This window comes from Aphanomyces astaci, assembly GCF_000520075.1.
Source record: "Aphanomyces astaci strain APO3 unplaced genomic scaffold supercont1.172, whole genome shotgun sequence".
Classification (NCBI taxonomy): Eukaryota; Oomycota; class Saprolegniomycetes; order Saprolegniales; family Verrucalvaceae; genus Aphanomyces; species Aphanomyces astaci.
Genome location: NW_009798435.1, coordinates 1 through 1,812, shown reverse-complemented (window position 1 = coordinate 1,812; position 1,812 = coordinate 1). Strand labels below are relative to the sequence as shown.

Sequence of the window (1,812 nt, the reverse complement as noted above, 5' to 3'; positions counted from 1 at the left end):
CGATTGATGATGTACCACGAAGGTGGTAGAGAGGTGACCGAAGACCTCGAGGCGCAGATCGCGTTTGGCGATGGCGGATTTCATAAACACAAAATTTGACGAAAAACGCAAAATTTGACGAAATATTGAATTCTCTGAATTTTGTATCACGGTGGTTTCTTAAAAACTGGTGTTTTCTGACATTTTTTGCGGCAGCAAGACTCACCCAAATCGTTTTAATGTGGAGCACCTGAACGACGAAGCGCGCTGCGTGGATGGCCGACACCAAGCTTTGGTGAAGTGGCTTGGACTCGACGATGAGGAATCGTCCTGGGAGCCTGCGGCGAATTTGCTGGACGACATTCCAGTCGTATTTCGCAAGTGGGCGGCGGTGAACAAGGAAGACCCTGCCGTGGCCGCCCTCATCAAGACACTGGACTTTCCGTAGGAGGGGAAGTGTTCTGCAGCGTGCAGAGCAATTGGGTCGCGCGTTAGTTTGACCCATTGCAAACACACACACTCTGTGTGTGTGCCGTGTCAAAGGTTCCGATACCTTAGTGGAGGTACTGAGTACTTTAGTGAATGGTAGTCAGTAGGCGCCTCGCGGCGTGTTTAACCTCACTAATGTCAGTGTGTTATATTTGCTACCTTGACGAAAGTCCCGTGGCCGAAAGCCGAGAAGAAGCGGGAGACAAAACACTCATCATTCATGGAGCATATAACAAATCCAGTTTTTCCCTCATCTCCCCGAAGTTACACATCAATTGGAGGTCCGGTTATAAAGGCAGTTTTACACAGTTGTACATACAAGTGGGTTATACCTACAAAATCACACGCAAAACACACATCGTGGATTATAAAGCGACCAAATTAAGAGGTGCGGTGGAGATACTCTAATGTAACCTTGACAGCCAACGCACACCCGAACTCGAAAGAACTTCTGGCACGAAAGAGTGTTTTTGCCGTCCTTGACGTTGACAGCCAACGCACACCCGAAATCGAAAAAGCTGCTGGCACGAAAGAGTGTTTATGCCGCGTTTGACCCCCGTGAGGCAGTGTTTTTGGCTTTTCGACGTGCTTTCCGAGTGTGCACGCACCCCACACAGCTCGTCGTAAATGAAAAATCATTTTCGATCGTGGTGAATGCTGCTTGGCTGTCAAGGTCCACGAATCCGTTCACTTTCGAGCACTGGGCGACGTTTGATGCACTGGCATGTTGGACGAGCTGTGTGGGGTACGTGCACACTCGGAAATCATGTCGAAGAGCCAAAAACACTGCCTCAAGGAGGTCAAACGCGGCATAAACACTATTTCGTGCCTGCAGCTTTTTCGATTTCGGGTGTGCGTTGGCTGTCAACGTCAAGGACGGCAAAATCACGCTTTCGTGCCAGAAGTTCTTTCGAGTTCGGGTGTGCGTTGGCTGTCAAGGTCCACGAATTCGTTGACTTTCAAGCACTGGTCGACGTTTGATGCACTGGCAAGTTGGACGAGCTGTGTGGGGTACGTGCACACTCGGAAAGCACGTCGAAGAGCCAAAAACACTGCCTCAGGGTGGTCAATCGCGGCATAAACACTCTTTCGTGCCTGCAGCTTTTTAAATTTCGGGTGTGCGTTGACTGTCAACGTCAAGGACGGCAACAACACTCTTTCGTGGCAGAAGTTCTTTCGAGTTCAGGTGTGCGTTAATGAACTAACTAATTTTCCTCGTACTGTATAAATATGTGTTTTGGGTACAGTGCGCGAGGGAAGTTGTTCGAATATGGTTGTCACCGTCGGGTGGACTGAGTTCTAGGCGTGGACGGAATCAGGGATTACATGCAGCTTCAACCATGG

General features: G+C 49.4%; 1 protein-coding gene across 1 annotated transcript; it reads left to right on the top strand.

Moving 5' to 3' along the window:
- Positions 1-6: 6 nt before the first annotated feature.
- On the top strand, positions 7-427 carry H257_18515 (hypothetical protein; the record flags this gene model as incomplete). The annotated part of the gene is made up of 2 exons (XM_009847596.1): positions 7-62; positions 196-427. 2 exons carry the CDS (start codon positions 7-9, stop codon positions 425-427), a joined length of 288 nt encoding a protein of 95 aa, XP_009845898.1.
- Positions 428-1,812: the final 1,385 nt, after the last annotated feature.